Raw genomic sequence first — 23185 nt, forward strand, 5'->3', positions numbered from 1 at the left:
AGATCTATAAAGAACTTCTCAAACTCAACACCCAAAACACAAATAATCAAGTCAAAAAAATGGGCAGAAGACATGAACAGACACTTCTCCAAAGAATGGCTAACAGACACATGAAAAAATGTTCATCATCATTAGCCATCAGGGAAATCCAAATCAAAACCACCTTACACCAGTTAGAATGGCAAAAATTGACAAGGCAGGAAACAACAAATGTTGGAGAGGTTGTGGAGAAAGGGGAACCCTCTTACACTGTTGGTGGGAATGCAAGTTGGTACAGCCACTTTGGAAAACAGTGTGGAGGTGCCTCAAAAAATTAAAAATAAAGCTACCCTATGACCCAGTAATTGCACTCCTGGGTATTTACCCCAAAGACACAGATGTAGTGAAAAGAAGGGCCATATGCACCCCAACGTTCATAGTAGCAATATTCTCAATAGCCAAACTGTGGAAAGAGCCGAGATGCCCTTCAACAGATGAATGGATAAAGAAGATGTGGTCCGTATATACAATGGAATATTACTCAGCCATCAGAAAGGATGAATACCCAACTTTTACATCAACATGGATGGGACTGGAGGAGATTATGCTAAGTGAAATAAGTCAAGCAGAGAAAGTCAATTTTCATATGGTTTCACTTATTTATGGAACATAAGGAATAGCATGGAGGACATTGGGAGAAGGAAGGGAAAAATGAAGAGGGGAAATCAAAGGGGGAGACGAACCATGAGAGACTATGTACCCGAGAAACAAACTGAGGGTTTTAGAGGGGAGGGGGTGGGGGGATGGGTTAGCCCAGCGATGGGTATGAAGGAGGGCACGTACTGCATGGAGCACTGGGTGTTATACGAAATCAATGAATCGTGGATCTCTACATCAAAAACTAATGATGTATTGTATGGTGACTAACATAACAATAAAATAAAATAACTAACTAAATAAATACATTCCAAATAGTAACGTTTCTTCTCAAAACAAGTTAATATATTTTTCTTTAAAAACTTGGAATCCAGGGGCACCTGGGTGGCTCAGTTGTTAAGCATCTGCCTTCGGCTCAGGTCATGATCCCAGGGTCCTGGGATCGAGTCCCACATCGGGCTCCCTGCTCTGGGGGAAGCCTGCTTCTCCCTCTCCCACTCGCCCTGCTTGTGTTCCTGCTCTCGCTATGTCTCTCTCTGTCAAATAAATAAAATCTTAAAAAAAAAAAACAAAAAAAACTTGGAGTCCAGACGATGACGTCAGTTGGGGCACAGTGAAAACCACCCGGTGATGGCCAGCTGAGTTGCCTGGTGATTGGCCACATGAGCAACACCAAGCTGAGAGCCCCCTGGTGATTGGCTGGGGCACAATGGCACCCTCAGGAGGAGCTGGGATGAACCCTGGCTGTTAGAAAAACCCAGCACATGCCCAAGGCTCCTCCATCGGGCAGCTATGACTGGCGTATGCTTCACGGTTCTCCGTTCCTGCTAATGGCAACTTCTCCCCTAAATGGTCCTGCCCCAGCCTCTCACCCACACTCTTCACTCCACTTCATGTTCACGTCTACCTTTCTGCCCCTCTGGGGTCCCGTGAGTCCTTCTGCCAGCACTCAGCACCACCTAGACCCAGGCCCCACTGCAGGACTGACCAGACCACCCAATTACTCAGTCCCGTTTGGCAGAAAGGTGGGGGGCTCTGAGAATCACAGTTCAGTGGACCCTCACCCAGTCAGGCAAAGCTCCTCTAGTCCTCTGGGGTCATAGCCTGACTCAGCACAGGGAAGCCAGTGGCATGTCCTGAAGGTCCCCTGGACATTCTGCTGAACTGGAGCCTTGTGTCCAGGGTCAGCACAGGAGAAGCTAATCCTCTAGACACATGGTGAAGTGTGAACACACCAACCCCACAGCGCAGAGTGAGAGAATCTCCCAGAAATAGAGCTGATGGGGATGTCTCTGACCCAACTCAGGATGGGGCCAACAAGTCTCCAGGATGCTAGGCTGACTAGGAGTCCTCCAAATCAACAGAGCATAGGACAATTGAGTCTTCCAGATGGGCCAACAAAGAACCCTTCGACCAGGAGCCCACTGACCCAGATCATCACTAGGCAACCAAATCCCCTGGACCTTCAGATGATGGGGAATTCTCCAAAACCAACTCAGCATAGGGCAGTAAATCCTCAGGATAGTGAATCAGCTGAGTGCCCTTGTACCACAAGTCTTCTGACCCAGCTCAGCATGGAGCAAATGAGTTGCCTAGACACTGGACTCACCGAGAGCCCTCCAACTGGGAGCCCTCAACCCAGCAGAGCACAGGGCATTTGAGTCCTCCAGACACCAAGCCAACCAGGAGCCCTGTGACCCAGCTCATCACAGGGTGAACTAATCCCCCAGACATCTAGCCATTCACAAGCTTTCTGACCCAGATCAGCACAAGGCAAACAAGTCCCCCAGACCCTTTGCCAATGTGGAATTCTCTGAACCAATTTAACACAGGGCTATGGAGTCCCCCAGACACTGGGTCCACCAGGAGCCCATCGACCCTGTTCAGCACAGAGCAAACTAATTCCCTGGGCACCTCGCTGATGGGGAATTCTCTGAACCAACTTAGCACAGGGCAAAGAGTCCCCAGGACAGCAAGCTGACTGAGTGCTCTTGGACCAGGAGTACTCTGACCCCACTTAGAATGGGGCAGATGAATTCCTCAAACATCTGATGGACTAGGAGCCCTCCAGCCGGAAGCCATCCCACCCAGTTCAACACAGGGCGAACGAGTTCCCCGGACACACTGCAGACCAGAAGCTCTCCTACCAGTCAGCAAAGGGCAAATGAGTCCCCCGGCCACCCAGACAACTTCAAGCCCACTGACACAGTTTAGCATAGAGCAAAGTGAGCCTCCCAGACACCGCCGTTTGGGAGCCTTCTGACTGTGAGCCCTATAACCTGGCTTAGTTCAGGGCAAATGAGCCCCTGTATACCCAAGTGACTGGGAGACCTTTGACTTGGCTCAACACAGGGCAAATGAGGCCCAGGGACACCCAGGGAACTCTCCCACCCCACTCAGCATTGGATAAGCAAGTCCCCTGGACAATCGACTGAACGCAAACCCTCCAAGCAGAGGGAGCCCTCTGACCCAGCTCACCACAGGGCAAAAGAGTCTCCTGGACCCCTGCCCAACTGGGAGCCCTGCCACCCCAGCTCAGCGAAAGGTGAGTGAGTCTACCAGACACTCGACAGGCCAGGAATTCCACCCAGGTCAGTGTGGGGCCAAAGATTCCCTTGGATGCCTGGCTGACCAAGAGCTTAGCGCAGGGAAAATGAGTCCCCGGGACATCTGTCTTCCAGTGGAGGAGCCAGAACAGAGGCTGTCTGCAAAGGTAGAGGCTCCTCCCCCTGTTGGAGGCTGCCTCCCAAATGTTGCAGAGTTGTGCCTGAATGCCGAGGTCTGACCGACCAGTGGTTGGAACCACTCAGACTGCATTCCCCACGTTACGTCACTGTGTGGACCTACTGGTGGGCCATGGCCCTCAGCCCTCTGGCCTGGAACCAACTCCAGCCTGGTATCCCAGTGGCACACCATTTGGGGAGCCTACGTCTTATGGGAGGTTCTCTTTGGAAGGAGCGTGCCTTAACTGAGATAGACTGAAAGCTGAAAGAGTTGCCCCTGGAAATGAAACGCATCGATAAATCTTTGGCAGCGTTCGTCAGAAAGTCTGAATTTATGAAGGAAGCTTTTAATACAAGGAGGGAAAGGAATAAATCTCTCTTTCAGAAAGTGTCTGAGCTAAAAGATGTGCTCTTAACGTGGAAGAAGAAAACGAGAGATTGAGAAGTCTGCTTTGTCACTGGGTGTCACAAGAATTAAAGAACACCTTGCCCGAGAGCCAGGCCTCCCTGGCCACGGCCTGAGATGCAGAGGAGGCTGAGAGCAAGTTCCAGAGGAGACCCAGGCCAGTGTGGAGGAGTCATCGGCTGAGCCTCTCCAGGCTCACGACCGGTGCTCCCACCTGCAGGGGGAGTGGAGGCCTTACAAGAACAGGCTAAGCTGTGGGGTCAGAGGCAGGCCGATGTCCGTGAGCTGAGAGCTTTGTCAGCAACATGCATGGCTTCCTGGAAGTCTTGGCCCATGGAAACGGCGATGTCCCCACCTATGGCCACCCAGGAGGGCGTAGAGAAGGAGCTGGGGTGGATTGGGGATCACGTCCTGGAGTGGGAGGTGACACGAATTTCAGGATTTCTAGGAACTCTAAATAAATGATTTAAGATAATTGATTTGAGATGAACAATCCCTGGGTGATCTCAATGCACGCGCTGGAATTGCAGGCACCACCATGCCTCATGAGTCACTGTATTCTCCAGAAGGTGGGCAGGGGTCGCCCTGGCTCTCCGTGGAGAACTGCCACTGAGCACAGCCTGCCTGTCCCTGTCAAACACTTTCATACACGTGGACTCCTCTAGATCTCAAAGCCAGCCACTGAGGTGGGTGCCATTCTGATAATAAAAGAGAAGCAGAAGGTCCTCACACAGTAATTCTGCAGACACCATCTCTGGTCCAAGGTCTCACAGCCAGTTGGTGGCAAACCTTGGGTTTGGACCCTGATGTTACGGCTGCAAACTCCGGCCACAGCAGCAAGTGCTTCTCAGCTGCAGGCTCCCGATGGATGCAGACTTTGAAGAGCACATGTGAGGTGAAGACCAGGGTGGAGAAGGCCAGAGGGGGAGACCATTCCCTGTCTCTGGGGGAGGTGGTGTGGGGTGAGGGCGGTAGGTAGAGACTGGAGAGGGGCAGGATGGTGGGCTGTGTGCTCTGAGCCAAGGAAGCAAGGATTTGCGGGGAGAGATGTGGGATTCGCTCTGGCTGCTCTAGCTGTGGGGCTGGATGGAGGTAACAAGGCAGAGCAGGAGACAGGTGGGAACAGGTGCGTCTGGGAAACGGGGGAGTGTCTGTGGACCTGGAGGGAGGTGGCCACTTCCAACAGGCAGAGCTGAGAATTGGTGATGAATTGGATGCGGGGGTATGGGGAGGGAGGAGGAAACCCAGGCTCCAGGCTGGGCCCCTCCAGCTCCAGGGGCAGTGGGGTGGGAGCTCAAGGGAGGTGTGGATCCCAGTGAGCTGGGGCCCACCTGCAGCTCCAGCCAAGGTGGAGGTGGAGAGCCTGAAGTTGTGGCCCCCGGGGGGTGTTCAAATCAATGCGTTCCTAGCAACCGGGGGTAAACTAAGGAGAGTCGTGAAGAAGCTGGGTATGGGCGGGGGGTGGGCAGGGTGAACTTGACGGAGATTTGGGTGAGAGGCAAGCTTGTGCTTCTAAGATGGGTGGTGTCTGAGCCATTTTGAGGGTTGTTGGTTGTAGGAGCCAGTGGGGAGGGTGGTAGAGTTCAGGTAATTGGGACCTGAGGGGCGACTGGATCACTTCCGTGATCCAGCATTGAGAACATCCTCTGCTCAGCTGCTCAGACCCAGCTCACCTGCACCCCCAGGGCCCCAGACATAGCAGCTTCTTGGAGATGAAGGGGCAGGACACCACTTTGGGGGTGTGATCTGCAGCTGCTCACCCCTTCCAAGTCCCTAGTTCCTTCATCTGTAAAACGCAGACAACTGAGGTGGTGGTGCAGGTCAGGCGGTGAGTGGGAGGCAGGAGATGGCAGATTGGGGAGAGGATCTGCAGGATCAGGGGGACAGAGGGAGTCCTGAGGAGGATGGGAGGGAATGAGGGCGGGAGGGTTCACTGTGAGCCGGCTCCTTATCTTGGCCTTTTCCTTCCTGAAGGCAGAGCATCAGCTCTGGGAGGAGGGTGCTCTGGGTGCTGCCTCAGGCCCACACTTGTCCTTCTCTGTGGACAAGAGACTGGTCCCGGACTGCCCCAGCCCAGCACCAGCCCAGCCCCAGCCCAGCACTAGACCCCTCCTTCCTCCTCCCCCACTGCCTGGCACCCATAGGGTGGGGCCACTGGGCCCACAGGGAAGCCTTGAGCTCCAGAGAGCCAGGGTGGGAAGGCTAGCTTTAAGGAGCTATTTTGGAACGTGTGGACAGGTATGGCCTTAGGATGGATGGCTGGATGGATGGATGGATGGATGGATGGATAGATTTATAGATCCACAGGAAGCTGCAGGTAGTACAGAAAGGTCCCTTCATAAAGGCACCTATCACCCATTTTACCCCAGTGGTAACATCTTACATCACCGCAGAACAGTGTTAACACCAGGAAACTGACATGGGCATGATGTGCGTGTCTGGTTCTACCATTGTATTGTGTTCATTCACGTAAGCCACAGCACAGCCCAGGCGCAGAACTGCTCTGTCAGCATGAAGATCTCCCTCAGGCACCCGCCTTTGTCCCCACAATTCCTGCCTGTAGCCACTGCCAATCTGTTCTACATCTTGAGAGTTTTGTTCTTTTGAGAATGTTACATGAGTGAAATCCTACAGCGGTGACCTTTTGAGGGTGGTTGGTTTTTTTGTTTTCACTCAGCATAATGCCCCTGAGATCCAGCCAAAGTTGGTGCATCAGTAGTTCTTTTTTCTTTATTGTTGAGTTGGATTCCATGTTATGGACATACTATAGTTTGTTCACCCGTTCACCTTTGGGGGACATTTTGGTTGTTTCCAGTCTTAAGGCTATTATTACACATATAAACCTGCAGTGAACATTTGTGCACAGTGTTTTGTGTGAATTTAATTTTTCATTCTCTGGGATAAATGTCCAGGAGCATGATTGCTGGGTTATAGAGTTTATGTTTAGCTTTTGAAGAACATATCAAACTATCTTACTAGAGCAACTGTAGCATTTACATTCTCACTAGTAATGAGTGAGAGATCCACATTCTCTCCAGCATTTGATGTTTTCACTGTTTATTTTAACCAGCTGTCCTACCAGGTAGGTAGTGATAAAAAGGTTTTCATTTGCATTTCCCTAATGGCTAGTGTTGTTGAATATCTTTTCATGTACTTATTTGCCATCTGTATACTCTCTTTGGTGAAATGTCTGTTCATGTCTTTTGCCCATTTTCTATTGGATAGTTTGGGGAGTTTTTTCCCTGTTGAGTTTTGAGAGATCTTTGTATATTCTACATACACATTTTTGTCAGATATGGGGTTCGCAAATATGTTCTCCTCTTCTGTAGCTTCTCTTTTCATTCTCCTATCAGGATCTTTAATAGGGCAAAAGTTTTTACTTTTTTTAAAAAAAGATTTTTTTATTATTTGAGGGGGGAGGGCAAAGGGAGAGGGAAAGAGAAAATCTCAAGTAGACTCTACAGAGCCCGATCCCATGACCCTGAGATCATGACCTGAGCTGAAACCAAGAGTCAGATGCTTAACCAACTGTACCACTGGGCACCCCAAAGTTTATATGTTTGCTAGAATCCGGTTTATCAAGTGTTTTCTTTTATGGATCATGCTTTTAGTGCCATGTCTAAGAACTCACAAGCCCTATGGGCTTAAACAACAGGTATTAATTTTCTCACAGTTCTGGTGGCTAGAGGTCCATCATCAGGCTGCCAGTATGGTCAGGTTCTGTGAAGGGCCCTCTTCCTAGCTTGCAGACAGCTACCTTCTCACTGTGTGCTCACATGACCTCTCCTTTGTGCATGTGCATGGAGAGAGGGCAAGAGCTCTCTGGTGTCTTTTATAAGGATGCTCACCCCATCATGAAGGACCCACCCTCATGACCTAATCTCAACTTAATTACCTGCAGAGGCCCCACCTCCAAATGCATGGGGGTTTAGGACTGCAACATAGGAATTTGGGGAAGACACAATTTAGTCTGTAACATGTGTGTGGATTTCTTTAGGCTTATCCTGTTTGGTTTTTGCTCAGTTTCTTAAATTATTAGGTTTATATCTTTTGCCAAATTTGGGAGATTATCATCCATTTTTTTTAAGATTCTATTTATTTATTTGTCAGAGGGAGAGAGAGAGAGTGCTCAAGCAGGGGGAGTGGCAGGCAGAGGGAGAAGCAGGCTCCGCGCTGAGCAAGAAGCCTGATGCAGCATTCGATCCCAGGACCCTGAGACCATGCATGACATGAGCCGAAAGCAGATGCTTAACCAACTGAGCCACCCAGGCATCCCCCATTTTTTCTTGAAATACTTTTTAACTCCCACTTTTTTTTCTTTTCTCGTTCTTGGATTCCAGTCACACAAATGTTAGAGTTTTTGCTACCTTTTCACAGGTTCTGTTCTTTCTTCCTTTTTCTTTTTTGTTTCCAGTCATTTTGTCTCTGTTGTTCAGATGAGGTCATTTCTATTATTCTGTTTTCATGTTTATGACTCTCCTCTAGATCCCTCTCCATTATGCTATATTGAGCCTATTTATTTATTTATTTTAAGATTTTTTATTTATTTGACAGAGAGAGACAGAGAGGGAACACAGCAGGGGGAGTGGGAGAGAGAGAAGCAGGCTTCCAGCCGAGCAGGGAGCCCAACGTGGGGCTCGATCCCAGGACCCTGGGATCATGACCTGAGCCAAAGGCAGACGCTTAACGACTGAGTCACCCAGGCGCCCCTATATTGAGCCTATTTACTGTGTTTTTAAAATTTCAGTTATTGTGCTTTTTCAGTTCTTAATTTTCAACTTAGTTCTTCTTTGTATCTTCTGTTTCTTTGCCTAGACTGTTTTTCTTTTGTTTCAAGCATGTTTATGATTGCTTCTTGAAGCATTATTATGATGGCTACTTTAAGATTCATCAGGAAATCCCCAAACTTGTGTCATCTCGGTGTTGGGGGTCTTTGGATTGTCTAACTTACTCAAGATGACATTTTCCTGGTCCTTGGTATGACGACTGTTCTTAATTATATCTTGGATAATTTGGGTGTTAAAAGACTCTGGATCTTCTTAAACCTGGTGTGTCAGTGGGTGGTGGGTCTACAGAAGTGTGGCTAGCAAGTGCAGCTGCAGCTATGGCCCAAACCAGAAGGAGCAAATCAAAGCGTGGCCAGAACTACAGCTGCTCAGCCTGGCCAGACACGACTGGGAAATTAGAGGGCAAACGGTGTGGAAAGTCACATGATCATGGCAGTCTTCCCTGCAGACAGTGATGAGGACATGACAACTAAAAACATGTTGCTTGCTGTATTTATTCCTAAGGATGGATGAGAACTTTGTAGTGACCAAAACTCTGGTTGGGAGTGGGGAGTCCTCAGAAAATGTCTGCTTCTGTGTGTTGAGGACATTTGAGAAATTTAGTGTATGCTACTGGTGGAAATCAGTAGGGATGGGCTTACCGGGATGGTTGGTATTGATGTAGGACTTGCTCAAAACTTATATCAAAGTAGCCCTGTCCTACTAGTATCCTTATCCTAGGCCTCATCTACTCAACACCACTCCCCACCCCCCAGAGGGAGCCTGGACCAGGATTCAAGCCCTGAGGATGGATGGACTGGCTCTGCCAATGGGCTGGCGCACTGCACTGACCACAGATGGGACACTCACTCCTGTCCCTACCCACTCCCCCCAATTTCCTGCTTGGGAATGACCTCTGCCCTCATTCCCATCACCAAAGTGTAGTTAGAGGGCAAGAGAAGCCTGGTGGTCAGCCCACCTGGAAGCCCCAAAGGTCAGTCTCTCCTTCCTCCACGTCAGCCTGGGGTCCTCGCACATCCACCTGGGCACTCCCCCAGGGACTCCAGGACCAGGGGGTCTCATGCAGGGTTCTTCCTCCAGGCAGCCACCCAGGACCATCCTGAGGCCTGGCCCAGCAGTAAGCCCCAAGTACCTGCCACCCTCTTGCTCAGGTTAGCCAAGGCCAGCCCCTCCCCTGGCACTGAAGAACCCAGGTGATACAGAACTGCTGCAGTAATTTGACTTTTCACGCCACCCCAATTAGACACAATGAGGGGAGTATCCACATGCTTCCCAAAGCAGGGATCGGGCATTTCAACCCGAATCAGTCTACACCCAGAACGACTGCCAATACGCCCCATCATGTCTGGCCCCACAGACACAGGATTTCATTCACTCAGGGCTAATGAATATGTATCTTTGGGAAATTCTTTTGCCGAAAATAACCCTGAACGTTTTCCTGCACAGCAGTGGGTTTTTTGAAATGTAAGCGATGGCCTGAACCACACTCTCAAGGTCAGGCATTTCGGTTCCACAAAAGAAAACTGAAGATAGGCTCACCCTGTTTGTGCCATGCCCCTCAGTGTGGCAGTGGTGGAAGGACTGGACTGCAGGGTGGTGGGTGGGGGAGGGGGTGGCTTGGGTGCAGCTCAGAGATGCCCTGGGCTGGCCTGCAGGAAACAGCGTTCTGCAGCTGTTGCAGGACAGTCAGCCCGAAGGGAGCCTGGCTGCACAGCACTTGTAGAAGGCTTTGTAGACATGTTTTCCACTATGAAAAATGAAGGAAACGCTTTGGGACAATGGTGCGCAAATCCAGAGAGGGTCACCCTGAGTCCCCGTCAGCAAGTGATCCCATTCTCCCACTTGCTCATGCCCCAAACCAAAGTGTCCTCCTGAGCTCCCTCCTCCCAGAATGCCCATCACCTTGGCTGTGCTCCCCTGGACCCAGCAGCTGTTCTCCACACCCTCCCCTCCTCCGACCGGGGAGCCTGAGCAATGGCTAAGCATGTCTGCTGCATCCTGCTGGGCCCTATTTGGGTTTATGGCTTCCAGGACACATGCTTCTCACTCCACCCAACCCTGGGGAGTTTCCCAGGTCTTTGTGTCACCCCCTCCTTTGCTGGCCACCTCCCCTGGAGTGCTCCTCTTCATCTCCATGCCCATGAGAATTCCCACAGAGAAAGCCTCCCCCCACAAAGTAGCCCCCCACAAAGTAGCCTAGCCTGGTCCATCCATCCCCTGAACTCACACAATGGTCCCAGTAGGCTTTAAGAGCCATTGTGATTGCTTCATTTGACTGTGATCCGTCTTCTAAAAAGTGACCTTGGTGGGCACAGGGACTGAACCCCTCAATGTAGTTGGTGCCCAGTAGGTATTTTCTACTAATGAACGCATTGTTCTTTAGGGCAGGTCACATTTAAAGAAACAGCCAAACTAAATCTAGGGCTATCCAATATAAAGTAATATTTGAGCAATAGCTATTCATCCATGGGTCCCACACTGACCCCCGAATGTTTATTCAGCACCTATATCTGAAAGCATTGTGCCGGTGAACAGGTCAGGGCACTGCCCTGGACCCAGTGTGGGCCTGCTCTGTTGTTGGGTGAACCACACATTGAATCCAAATGGAGACAAGTTCCTGGGGCAGAGGAAGCCTCGGGACAGAAAGACCACAGGTGTCAGGCGTCATGAAGCCCCAGCTCCCAGGGGCCCACAGTCACATGTTGCGGCTGCCTTCTAGACTCTGGGAGCTTCACAAAGACAGGGAGCGGGCACATATCCTACCTGCCTTCCAGCCCAGCTCCTCAGGCCAGCAGGGCTGGTGGGGCGAGGTGGCTCTCCAGTGCCCTCGTGTCCCTCTTGGCTGGTTCTCTGTGTGATCCCCCAGCATTTGCATTTCGGGCCCCTGCAGCCTCTGTTAGTAATACTTGATTGGATGCTGGACATTATGAATATTAGCTTGTTGAAAGTATAGATTTTTTAAAAAGATTATTTATTTATTTATTTGATAGAGAGAGCGCACACAAGCGGGGGGAGCAGTAGGCAGAGGCATTCCAAATAGTAATTTTTCTTCTTGAAAAAAGTTAGCCTGTTTCGTTTTCCTTTATTTTTTTAAAGATTTATTGTATTTATTTACTTTAGAAAGAGAGAATGAAACAGTGAGTGTGTGAGTCAGGGGAGGGGCAGAGGGAGAGAGAAAATCTCAAGCACACTCCTCACTGAGTGTGGAGCCCGACTTGGGCCTCGATCTCAGGATCATGAGATCATGACCTGAGCTGAAAACAAAAGTCCAACGCTTAACCACTGAGCCACCGAGGCACCTCAACGTGTTTTCCTTTAAAGCACCAATTGAAATCTAGTAATTTTCTGTGGTTGCTCATTTGTTGCTCCCATCACTGTGGCTCCTTCATGTGTCTTCCCCCCCGCCTTTTTTTTTAAAGTTTATTTATTTAAGTAATCTCTACACCCAACATGGGCCTCAAACTCCATGTGTCTATTTTTTAAATTACCTGTAATTGTGGACAGTCTAGACAAGGAAGCAGAAGGTGGGTGTGAGTCCTACTTTTACCTCATGGGATTTCTTCCATGTGAAACGGATGCAATAAAGCTTTTTCCCTGAGTACTGTGAGAGTTCAGAAGAACAGTTTCTGGAAGTGCTCTGTGACTTCTGGAAATTAATGGCCCATGGAACCTTGTTCCAGGTATGGAATGGGATGCTGCAGTTTTTAGATTTGAAAGCACTAGTCTCCTTTTCCCTCATGTTCATATCCTTGTAGTTGTGTTTTTTTCTCTTTGCCTAGCTAGGAGATTGTTAAAGTTTCCTGTTGAAATCCTCAGGGTCACTTTGGACTGAGCTGGATATAAGCATGCTTTCCTCCCAATCTGTGTTCTCGAGATGACCCAGAGCTGTTCGTCTTCTGACAGAAAACTACATTATTCTGCACCTAAAATGAAGCTTCCAGATGCCAAAAATCACTAATGAAGTCAGCTCTTTCCATCTGGTGACATTTTTTTTTCACTTTAGGTCCATTTGTCAAGGCAACAGCTGAAGCCGTGATTGATCACAAGGACCCTGGGAAGTTAGGCTGTGTAGAATTAGAAAAAGCCCTTGTTTTCTGCTAGGAATCTTTCTCCCAGGCGTCTACACTGTCGTGACCGAGAGCGCACTTTGGCAGAGTTAGTGTCTTTACCGGAAAGCATGTTTAACAAAACTTTTATTCAACAAAAGCTTAAGTGACTAAGAAGCTAATCAATGAAATAAAAAAATCAGAATTTGTTTCTGATGGTTCTTGGGAGCAAAAGGATAATTTATATGTCATTTTTAGCAAATGAACTTTCCAAACATCAAGCCCTGCAAAAGGGATCTTCGATTTACTGAAGAGACAATACCCATGCTAAGTGTCCACCTCATGTGACCTTCCAATCTAATTGCATCCCCCTTTTCTTCTAAGTGCCTGACCTCAGGGCCACTGGCCTGACCTGGACTTGGCCCCACAGAAGGTGTACAGGTGTCCTCCAGGTGATCAGTAGCAATATCTCTTTAGATGCTCAAGTCGGAAACCCAGTAGTCAGACATGACTTCTCCTTTGTGTGTCACATTCAGTCAGTCATCAAACCCATTCGTCCACTTCTTTGATGGCCCTGGAATATGTTCAGTTCCCCCTGTCCTTGGTGGTCGCACACTGATCCAGTCACCCACCATTTCTTGCTGGGCCGTGCGATGATGTCCTTACTGGTCTCCCTGCGTCCCTTCTCCCCACTCCCTTGAATCCAGTCTCCGTTCCAGGGGGATCCTCTGAAAACTCAACCTTGGTTTCATACTCTCCCAAGGCCCCCTATCATCTTCATGGTGTAGTTCAAATTCCTTCACGTGGTTTTTAAGACCCTACGTGGTTGGACTCCTGTTTGCCTCTCTTGCTTCATCCCACACCACTCCCCTGTTCAGTTCTGCTCTCCAGCTTTTTAGGTCACCATTCATTCCATATCCTTTCCCTTCTTGGCCTTAATGCCTAGCTCTCCCTTAAGGGGGATCACTCCCCGCTCCACCTCCCAAATTCACCTGTCTCATTTTGTCCAGTTTTTACTGATCCTACCTTCACGTAGCTGTCACTACATTTCATTATAATCACCTATTTCCTACTTGTTTTCCCCACTGGGGAACCCTGTTCACTATTACCTCCAGTGTGTCAGAGCCAACTTGTACTGACTCCTGAGAGGCAGGTGTCACATCTTTTCCCAGCTCTCTCTGCTCAGTGACATCATGGTAGTAACTTGAAATCGGCCATAGTAGGAGTACTTATACATGGAAATCAACAAATGCTACAAAGCAGTTTGATTGATTGATTGATTGATTGATTGGAAGCCAGTTGTTTAACATTTACCAGCACACAGTGACTGTATCCCTAGCCCCTTCAATACTTGGCATGTAATAGATATTCCATTGATATTGGTTGGTTGAATGAGTGAATGATAGGTTTCCATTTAACCCCAGGTCATCCCAGGGAAATTTTGCTCTGATTTTAATATTTCCCTGCATCTGAGAATGTAGTTGGCTTCATGACTTATGGAACACTGAGAATTGTGTCAGTAATGAGCATTCTCTTTTCTCACTTTACACTGTAAAACTTAAACCCAGATGTCTACCATGTCCCACCGCCGCCCCCCCCACCAATATTTATCAGATTTGGGGTATAATCTTAACATTTGTTTTCTTTTGAATTTCTTGTGTATTTCTTTTTTTCTCAAAGATTTTATTTATTTGAGCGAGAAAGAGAGAGAGCACAAGCAGAGGGAGGGTCAGAGGGGGAGGTAGAGAATCCCAAATAGACTCTTCACTGAGCATGGAGCCCCACATGGGCTCCATCTCAGACCCTGAGATCATGACCTGAGCTGAAACCGAGTCAGATGCCCAACCAACCAAGCCACCCAGGCACCCCATTGTTAATTTCTAATTTGTGTTTTCTTACAATATTTTATGACTATTGTAGGCTTCTTTTTTTTTTAACTTGGAAGTAGAATTTAATAATTGTGAAGTTATTTCCTTTAAGTAATATTAAAAGCTGAGATCCAGAAGTAAATCAATGCCAGGAATAAAGTAATGGTTTATATAAAATGCTGCTGACTCTGGGTTTATTCATTCCAGTGACTTTTTAAATTAATAAATCAATCTTTTTTTTTAATTTTAATTCCAGTGTAGTTAACATACAGTGTTATATTAGTTTCAGGTGTACAATATAGTGATTCAGCAATTCTCTACCTTACTTAATGCTCACCAGAAGTGTACTCTTTAATCCCCATCACCTATTTCACCCATCCCCCACCCACCTCCCCTCTGGTAACCATCTGTTTGTTCTCTGTAGTTAAGAGTCTGTTTTTTGGCTTGTCTCTTTTTTTTCTCTGTATGTTTGTTTTGTTTCTTAAATTCCACATATGAGTGAAATCATATGGTATTTGTCTTTCTAACTCTGACTTATTTCACTTAACACTGTATTCTCTAGATCTATCCATATTGCTGCAAATGGCAATATTTCATCCTTTTTCATGGTTGAGTAATATTCCTCTCTCTCTCTGTGTGTGTGTGTGTGTGTGTGTGTGTGTGTGTGTGTGTATACACCACATCTTCTTTAGCCATTGATCTATCAATGGACACATGGGCTGCTTCCCTTAATTTGACTCTTTTAAATAATGTTGCAATAAACATAGTGGTTCATGTAACTCTTTGAATTGGTGTTTTTATATTCCTTGGGTAAATACCTAATAGTTGAATTACTAGATCATATGTAATTTTACTTTTTATTTTTTGAGGATCTCCATACTGTTTTCTACAGTGGCTGCACCAGTTTGCATTCTCACCAACAGTACAAAGGGTTCATTTTTCTCCACATCTTTGCCAACACTTGTTCCTTGTGTTTTTTATTTTAGCCATTCTGACAGGCATGAGGTGATATCTCGTTGTGGTTTTGATTTGCATTTCCCTAGTGATGAGTGATGTTGAGCATCTTTTCATGTGTCTGTTGGTCATCTGGATATCTTCTTTGGAGAAATGTCTGTTCAAATCTTCTTCCCATTTTAAAATGGATTATTTGTTTTTTGGATGTTGTGTGTTCATTTTTTTAAGATTTTATTTTTAAGTAATCTCTACACTAAATGTGGGGCTCGAACCTACAATCCTAAGATTAAGAGTTGCATGCTCTGCCGACTGAACCAACCAGGCACCCTGAGTTCTATATTCTTTATATATTTTGAATACTAATCCTTTATTGGATATGTCATTTGCAAGTATCTTCTCCCATTCAGTAGGTTGTCTTTTAGTTTTGTTGATTGTTTCCTTTGCTGTGTAGAAACTTTTCATTTTGATGTAGTCCCAGTAGTTTATTTTTGCTTTTGTTTCCCTTGCCTCTAGAAAAATGTTGCTATGGTTGATATCAGAGAAATTACTGCCTGTGTTCTCTTCTAGGATGTTTATGGTTTCAGGTCTCACATTTAGGTCTTTAATCCATTTTGAGTTTATTTTTGTGTATGGTGTAAGAAAGTGGTCCAGTTTCATTCTTTTGCATGTAGCTGTCCAGTTTTCCCAACACCATTTGTTGAAGAGACTGTCTTTTTCCCATTGCATATTCTTGCCTCCTTCGTCAAGGAGGCATATAAACATGGATTTATTTCTGGGATTTCTATTCTGTTCCATTGACCTATGTGTCTGTTTTTGTGGCAGTACCATACTGTTTTAAGCACTACAGCTTTTTAGTAAATCTTGAAATGTGGGATTGTGATACCTCTTGTTTTATTCTTCTTTTTCAAAATTACTTTGGATATTTTGGGTTCTTTCATGGTTCTATACAAATTTTAGGATTATTTGTTCCAGTTCTGTGAAAAATGCTGTTGGTATTTTGATAGGGTTTGCATTAAACCTGTAGATTGCTTTGGGTAGTATGGACATTTTAACAATATTTGTTCTCCCAATCCATGAGCATAGACTAACTTTCCGTTTGTTTGGGTTGTCTTCAATTTTTCTCATCAATGTTTTATAGTTTTCAGAGTACAGGTTTTTATCTCCTTGGTAAAGTTTATTCCTAGGTATTTTATTCTTTTTGGTGCAAGTGTAAATGGGATTGCTTTCTTAATTTCTCTTTCTGCTGCTTCATTATTAGTGGATAGAAATGCAATGGATTTCTGTAGATTAATTTTGTATCTTGTGACCTTTATTGTAAGCTTCTTTGAACCCCTTTGGGATAAGTCAGGGTGTGAATGTGTACATGTCCTGTCCATGCGTTCATGTCTTGGATATGGATAACTCTTCTAATCATCATTTAGGAAGTAGAAGCACAGTTGGAGGAAGTGAAGAAGAAGTCAGAAAATGAAATCAAGCAGCTGGAAGAAGAGAAAGCGGCCCTAAATGTGAAGCTCCAGAACTCTCTGCTAGAGGTAAATCCCAAATTAATGCAGTGCTTGGGAGTGATGGGTCTGGGTGGGAGTCTTGGCTAACTGAGATGCCAGGAATCTCAGAAAACTGGCCTGACTTCCGTACATTCAGCATCCTTGGAAGAAAGGAAAGGACTTTGGCCTGACAAGAAATCTGTCTCGTGGGGCATAAATTTAGCTGCGAGTAACAGCCTGATTTATGGAGGCTTGACAAAGAGGCCTTTAATGTCTCGCATGAAAGGAGGCAGTAGGCTGCTGGGGTGGATTCTGTGTATAAATGACATCAGGCCTGGTATATCTGAGCTTCCCACAGTCTCTCCTCCTCCTGGGCTGTGTCCTTACTTTCCTGGGTTTTAGGCGCTTTTGCCTTCATGGACTCCTTCCTCTATTGAAAAAAGAATATCAAAAATTATATTTTATGACTACATTGGCATAAAGATTAATATAGCCAAGCTGTATTTTTACTTTCTGACTTTAAAAGAATTCAAACATTGTCATGGCCCCTCAAAGTATCGTGGGCCCTAGGCCCTGTGCCTGCTGCGTCTAAGAAGTCAGCTCAGATTCCCCCCAGGCTTGGAAAATGACTGTCACTGCTCCGTTGCCAGATCCAAATTTACACCAGGAAACGGGGGCGGGGGGGGGAAGCGGGTGATGACCAGGCCTGCCCACTTCATCAGGAAACCACAAGCCTTCACAGAGGGCTCCCACTGACTCCTTCTCCCATTGGTCATATCCGTGTCACCAGGCCAGCCTGGGGAGGCACGGAGGAGGCAGGTAAGGGAGAAAGGAGTAGAGAATGCCTGTAGACCAGCTGAACATCACAGTTTGCTCTGTGGGTCCACCCAGAGACTAAGGTCAAAGTTTAAAAGATCTGTTGGCCATCCTATGGGGGGAACTCGTGGGAGGGACTGGAAACAGGCTTCATTCTTGAGCCTCATTAGACCAAAATGTGAAGGGGTTCCCTTGCTTCCCCTGCCCTCTCTCACACCTTCCAGATGAGCCCTGAGTCCACCCTCCCCTTAGGAGTCCATGAAATTGGTTCCTCGGGTGCGCCTGGGTGGCTCAGTTGGTTAAGCGACTGCCTTCGACTCAGGTCATGATCCTGGAGTCCTGGGATCGAGTCCCGCATCGGGCTCCCTGCTCAGCCGGCAGTCTGCTTCTCCCTCTGACCCTCCCCCCTCTCATGTGCTCTCTCTCTCTCTCTCTCTCTCATTCTCTCGCTCTCAAATAAATAAATAAATAAAATCTTAAAAAAAAAAAAGAAAGAAAAAGAAATTTGTTCCTCAGCCCTGGCTGAGCACTGCAACCTCCTGGGGGAGCTTTTAAGAATCTAGAAGCCGTGTGCAAAACAGTATTGATTGTTTAAAAATACATAGTGGAGTTCAGTCTGAGACACGCCTGAGAATGACAGAAGGAAATCTGAACCAGGGGTTGTTTCTAGAAGGGAAGGAGGGTGGGAGATCAGGAGAAGCTTGGGGGCCGCAGCTGTATTTGTGATATGTTATCTCTTCGGCTGAGTGATGCGTGTCCACGTTATGGTTTCCTCCAACCTTTTTTTCTATGTCACAAGTTATCATTTTTCTAGAAGGTGAGCCTGCCATGCCTTGGACTTGCTATATCAGGGGCTCTGGAGGAGCAGTCCTGGTGGAAAGTCTCTGCTCCAGAAGCTCCTGTTCCACCTTAGCCCAAGGTGGCGGCCCAGTGAGGATGCCCATTCCTTTCTCCCTCCTCTCTCCCTCCCTCCTGAGCTGTACTGCCAATTTTCACATTGGATCTGGACTACGCTGCTCTGCAGAGCTTAGGGAGGCTTCACATATGTGTGTGGGACCAGCCCAGTCATCCTTCTGACATGGGACACTGGGGTCCCCCCGCCCACTATTTCTCTAAACGCCCCTGAGAACCGTCTCTAAAAATGACAAGGGTGAATTTTGCTGAGTGCTTACTTTAGTTAAGGTACTGCCTAAGCGGTTTACATATATTAACTTTTAATCCTCACTACCATGTACAAGGTAGGTACTATGATTATCCTTGGTTTACAATGAATAAACTGAGGCACAGAGAAGGTAAATCACTTCCTCAAAGTCATACAGGTAAGGACTAGTGGGCCCTGGGATTCAAACCCAGGGAATGCGGCTCTGAAGACCCCACTCTTAACCATTATGCCAGTATTCCCTCTAGCACTGTATGCCGCATCTTTGATGACCGAGGATCATATCTACAGATGGCTGGCCTGACCCAGAGGCTGACCTTGACAAAGCGCCTCAGGCCTGCTCTTCATCCTCCATTTCTTCCACAGAGCTAGTGGTGACCTCATCTGGTCCCCCGCTTACCAAAGCTAGAAATGGGAGAGTCAGCCCTGACCTCCTCCATCTTCACCTGGTGTCCCCGCCCTACCCCATCATCACATCCAATCAGTTGTCAAGTCCTGTGGGTCCTATCACTAAAGGTTCTCAGTCCCCTCCTCTCCCTTTATCAGACCCCCAGATGGCTTGCCTAGACTCTGTTTTTCTTTACCTCTTGTAGAGGTTACATAAATAATTGCATAGGACTCCCATTTGAATATTTCGCAAGCCTTAGCAAGATGCAGTATAAATAGTTTCGTAATCTTCTTCTTCTATGATATTGCCTAGAGTCTGGCAAGAGCCTTGGCCTGTATCTCCCTGCCTCCACATTCCCCATGGGCCAGCAATTCCCAGAACTAGCCTTCTAAAACCCAAATCTGCTCAAGGCCCCACTCCTCCTTCCCCCAAATCTTTAATTTCCATGTTTTTCATAATTGGGGCCTAGCCCAACCCACCACCACTACCCCCCGGACTCTCTTTCCTTCCCGCCATTCCTGCATGCCGGGTCCCTGACATGGAACTTTCCTCCAGTCTTCACACACATCCTACCTTCCCTCTGCCATTGCACCTGCTATTCCTGCCCCCTGGAATGTCCTTTCTCACCCTCGCCACTGACAGACTCCTATTTATCCTTCAGCGCCCCTAAAGTGCCCTGGACTCCCCTGGGCAGAGATTTTTGCTGTAAATTCTCTGCAGTAGTATGTGTCTCATAGTAGTTGTTGTGAGGATTAAACAACTTTATACTATAAAATGCTTAGGTCTGTGCCTGGCACAGAACAAACACACCATTCGTGGTCCTATTATTATTTTGTCTTCTGAATATTGCTGTGATGATAACCATCTACCTGCTGCTTCCTCCATAAGATGATAGCTCCTGGAAGGCATGGGCTGTATCTTATTCTCACCCTGTCCCTCTTCCTTTCCTCCTCATACCTGGCATGGGGCCTGAGGAGTGTTAGGTTTCCTACAAAGATTTGTTAGCCACATCTGAGTTTTCCTTATGGTTATTCGCCTTGTTCTTCTCAAAGTCTAGGGCAGAGAAGCCAGTCTGTTTAATCGATACTCTACAGTTAGTTGGCTAATCATCATCATCATAATTAGGGCTATACACTTTAAAAGCACCTTCTAGCCGCCCTTTCTTTGGTATAATTCTTAAATATTGTTCCTTTTCTTTACCAACTAACTTTTTAAAAAAAGAAAGAGAGTGGGGCGCCTGGGTGGCTCAGTCATTGGGCGTCTGCCTTCGGCTCAGGTCATGATCCCAGGGTCCTGGGATCGAGCCCTGCATCAGCCTTCCTGCTCACTCCCCCTGCTTGTGTTCCCTCTCTCGCTGTGTCTCTCTCTGTCAAATAAAAAGAAAAAAAAAGAAAGAGAGTGATCTTCCAGGAATGGTCTGAGAGCCAAGGAAAACCACCCTACAGTTCCCATATAGGTGTACTGATGTGCATAATTTAAAAGGAACTATAGAGGGCACCTGGATGGCTCAGATGGTTAAGCGTCTGCCTTCGGCTCAGGTCATGATCCCAGGGTCCTGGGATCGAGCCCCGCATCGGGCTCTCTGCTCCTTGGGAGCCTGCTTCTCCCTCTGCCTCTCTCTCTCTGTCTCTCATGAAAAAATAAATAAAATCTTTTAAAAATAAATAAATAAATAAAAGGAAGTATAGAGTGCGATACACCTGCCAGGCTCATCCTTTCTAGGAAGATGAAGCCACCAGCCAATTAGAAATGGCTTTTACAGAAACACTTTTAGAAGCTGTCTAATGGGGCACTGTCCCCAGAACAAATTGACCCGGGAGAATGGTTTCGCAGATTAATGACCCCATCAGGAGACGGGGCTCCGTTTCATTACTAAGTGTTTCTTTTCTTCTATTTTAGGTTTTAAGACTGGAAGAATTTATCCAACAGAATAAGGTGCGTCCTGGAAAAGGCAAAGAAAGGCCCCAGGGATTGGACTGCTGGCACCACAGCATTTTCGAGACCCAGGTAACCTCTGGTTTTTTTTCTGCTTTCATTAAGGATATTTCCCTTCTCTCAGCGCTTATCATCCCTCGTGACACATGCTGGCATTAATGGGCTTTTGTATCTCCCCCCTCAGAGCTGCCAAAGCGTCTGAAAAAAAAAAAAAAATCACCACAAAATCCATTTGCAGAAACCATGAGGAAAATAGAGTTCTGGGTAATTATCTGCGTGGTTTGAAAATGAGCAGGGCGTGTCAGATGCAGTCTTCCCTCCCTCGTTGAGAGCAGCTTGCCTGGCAGATAACAGGCTCCGTGCCTAGGGGCGCCTGGGTGGCTCAGATGGTTAAGCGTCTGCCTTTGGCTCAGGTCATGATCCCAGGGTCCTGGGAGCGAGCCCCGCATTGGGCTCCCTTCCCAGCCGGGAGCCTGCTTCTCCCCCTCCCTCTGCTTCTCCCCCTGCTCATGCGCGCGCGCTCTCTCTCTCTCTCTCTCTGTATCTCTGTTTCTCAAATGAATAAATTAAAAAGTCTTTAAAAAAAAAAAAAGGCTCCGTGCCTACAGGCGGCCTTGGGTTCTGCCTGGCAGGAAGCATAGTGATAACGCCCCTGGCCGCCCTCTGCCTCCAAGATACCAGCCACTCTCACGCTGGCCCTTCCGGCGAGGCTGCCCTTTCAGGGACCCTGCTCCAGGGCGGAAGCCGGTTCCTGTGTGTCCTCTGCCCTCTCACCATAAGCCATTTTATGTTCCTAGGGCCACCATAATGAATCTCCACACACTTGGTGGCTTAAACCACAGCAAGGTGTGGTCTCACAGTTTTGGAGGCTAGCCGCCCCAAATCAAGGTGTCGGCAGGGTTGGTTCCTCCCGGCGGCTGAGAGGGAGACTCTCCTGCATGCCTGTCTGCCGGCTTCTGATGGTTGCTGGCAATCGGAGGTGTTCTGCGGCTTGCGGATGCCTCACTTCCCGCTCTGGCTCTGTCCTCTCGGGGCCTTCTTCCCTGTGCGTCTGCGCCTCTGGGTCTTCACAAGGCATTCATCTAAGGACACCGGGATCCTTGGTTAGGGTCCACCCTGATCCAGTAGGACCTCGCCTTAACTAATTGCATCTGCAGAAGCTTCTATGCAAATAGGGTCACATGAACCGGTACTGGAGGCTAGGACTTCAGTATATCTTCCCGGGGCCACAGTTTAAGGCAGAACATAAGCATTCGTTTTAACATTTGCTGCATGATGTCAAACACATAAATAATTCCCGTGAAGTTGGCGTTTGAGTGTCCTGGCTTCAGTGATTCAGCTTCTTGATTCAGCTTCCCTGTTAATTAACCTTTGCAGCTGGAGCCAGCAAAAGCCCACCACTGTAACAGTTTATTTTGTTACCGTCCCGGATTTTCAGTCCACTTCATATTCCAGGTGGGAAAACACACGTAAGTGAGTCTGAATCTCACTGCTTCGTCCTCGCCCAACTCTTATTCCCCGTGTCCATGTGCCTGAGTGTCGACAGGAACTGCAGTTTCTCTCCCTCGACCCCAGACTTCCAGAGCTTGAGCTCTGGTCCCGCCAACAGCCCCCAAGGCCCACCCCACTGGAATGACCCCTACTTAACCACATATTCACCGGGGTAAAAATGAGCCAGAAATCTGGTGGACATCGATGTGAATGACAACATTTGTATGGGACCCGGTCAGCTCTAGAACGTCGTCCCCATCTATTACTTCTTTGGAGTCTTCCAACAACCCTGTAATGCACTCATTTTACAGAGGAAGAAACTGAGGCCCAGAGCAGTTGTGTGACTTGCCCATGGTCACAGGCATGTCAGCAGCCAGGACAGGACAGAACCGCTGGGTCTGTGGCTCTGAGCCCCAACTCTCCTTGTGAGGGTATCAACACATGCCCAGGATGCCTCCCAGATAAAACAGACCTCAGCTCTGTCTTGGGGTT

At 47.5% G+C, this 23185-nt stretch overlaps 1 protein-coding gene across 1 annotated transcript in view; it reads left to right on the forward strand.

Moving 5' to 3' along the window:
- Nucleotides 1-23185, forward strand: part of FAM184B (family with sequence similarity 184 member B) — a 124785-nt gene that overhangs the window by 78110 nt on the left and 23490 nt on the right. Inside the window, exons 6-7 of the mRNA XM_081813173.1 lie at nucleotides 16842-16952; nucleotides 21167-21350. Coding sequence (XP_081669299.1) covers nucleotides 16842-16952; nucleotides 21167-21350 — 295 coding nt within the window. The remainder of the gene's footprint in view (nucleotides 1-16841; nucleotides 16953-21166; nucleotides 21351-23185) is intronic.

Source organism: Leptonychotes weddellii, chromosome 2, assembly GCF_054177405.1.
Source record: "Leptonychotes weddellii isolate Sample4059 chromosome 2, ASM5417740v2, whole genome shotgun sequence".
Classification (NCBI taxonomy): domain Eukaryota; kingdom Metazoa; phylum Chordata; class Mammalia; order Carnivora; family Phocidae; genus Leptonychotes; species Leptonychotes weddellii.